This window comes from Penaeus monodon, chromosome 22 (assembly GCF_015228065.2).
Source record: "Penaeus monodon isolate SGIC_2016 chromosome 22, NSTDA_Pmon_1, whole genome shotgun sequence".
Taxonomy (NCBI): Eukaryota; Metazoa; Arthropoda; class Malacostraca; order Decapoda; family Penaeidae; genus Penaeus; species Penaeus monodon.
The window spans coordinates 42,057,228-42,057,465 of NC_051407.1; the positions used below are offsets into that span (position 1 = coordinate 42,057,228).

Genomic DNA, 238 nt, shown 5'->3' on the forward strand with positions numbered 1-238 from the left:
CCGTTTCTGAGGAGTCATATTCCTTCTTTGTAGAATGAACAAATGTTTTTTTCTCTTGCATCATAGCCTTTAATCTTTTGAGGGGAGATATTGTGGCAGCAAAACTATCCAGCTGTAAGTAAAAATCCCAAGAAGGATGAGTAAGATCAGTATAGAAAATATAAGCATGCATAAGCAGGAGACACTTTTTCTCATTATTTCTTTCACAGAGAATCCAATAACAATTGAATGAGATTTA

At 34.0% G+C, this 238-nt stretch overlaps 1 protein-coding gene across 1 annotated transcript in view; it reads right to left on the minus strand.

The window, feature by feature from the left end:
• Positions 1-238, minus strand: part of LOC119587153 — an 8,368-nt gene that overhangs the window by 1,853 nt on the left and 6,277 nt on the right. The window contains exon 2 of the mRNA XM_037935908.1: positions 4-112. Within this exon, the coding sequence (XP_037791836.1) occupies positions 4-112 (109 nt within the window). The remainder of the gene's footprint in view (positions 1-3; positions 113-238) is intronic.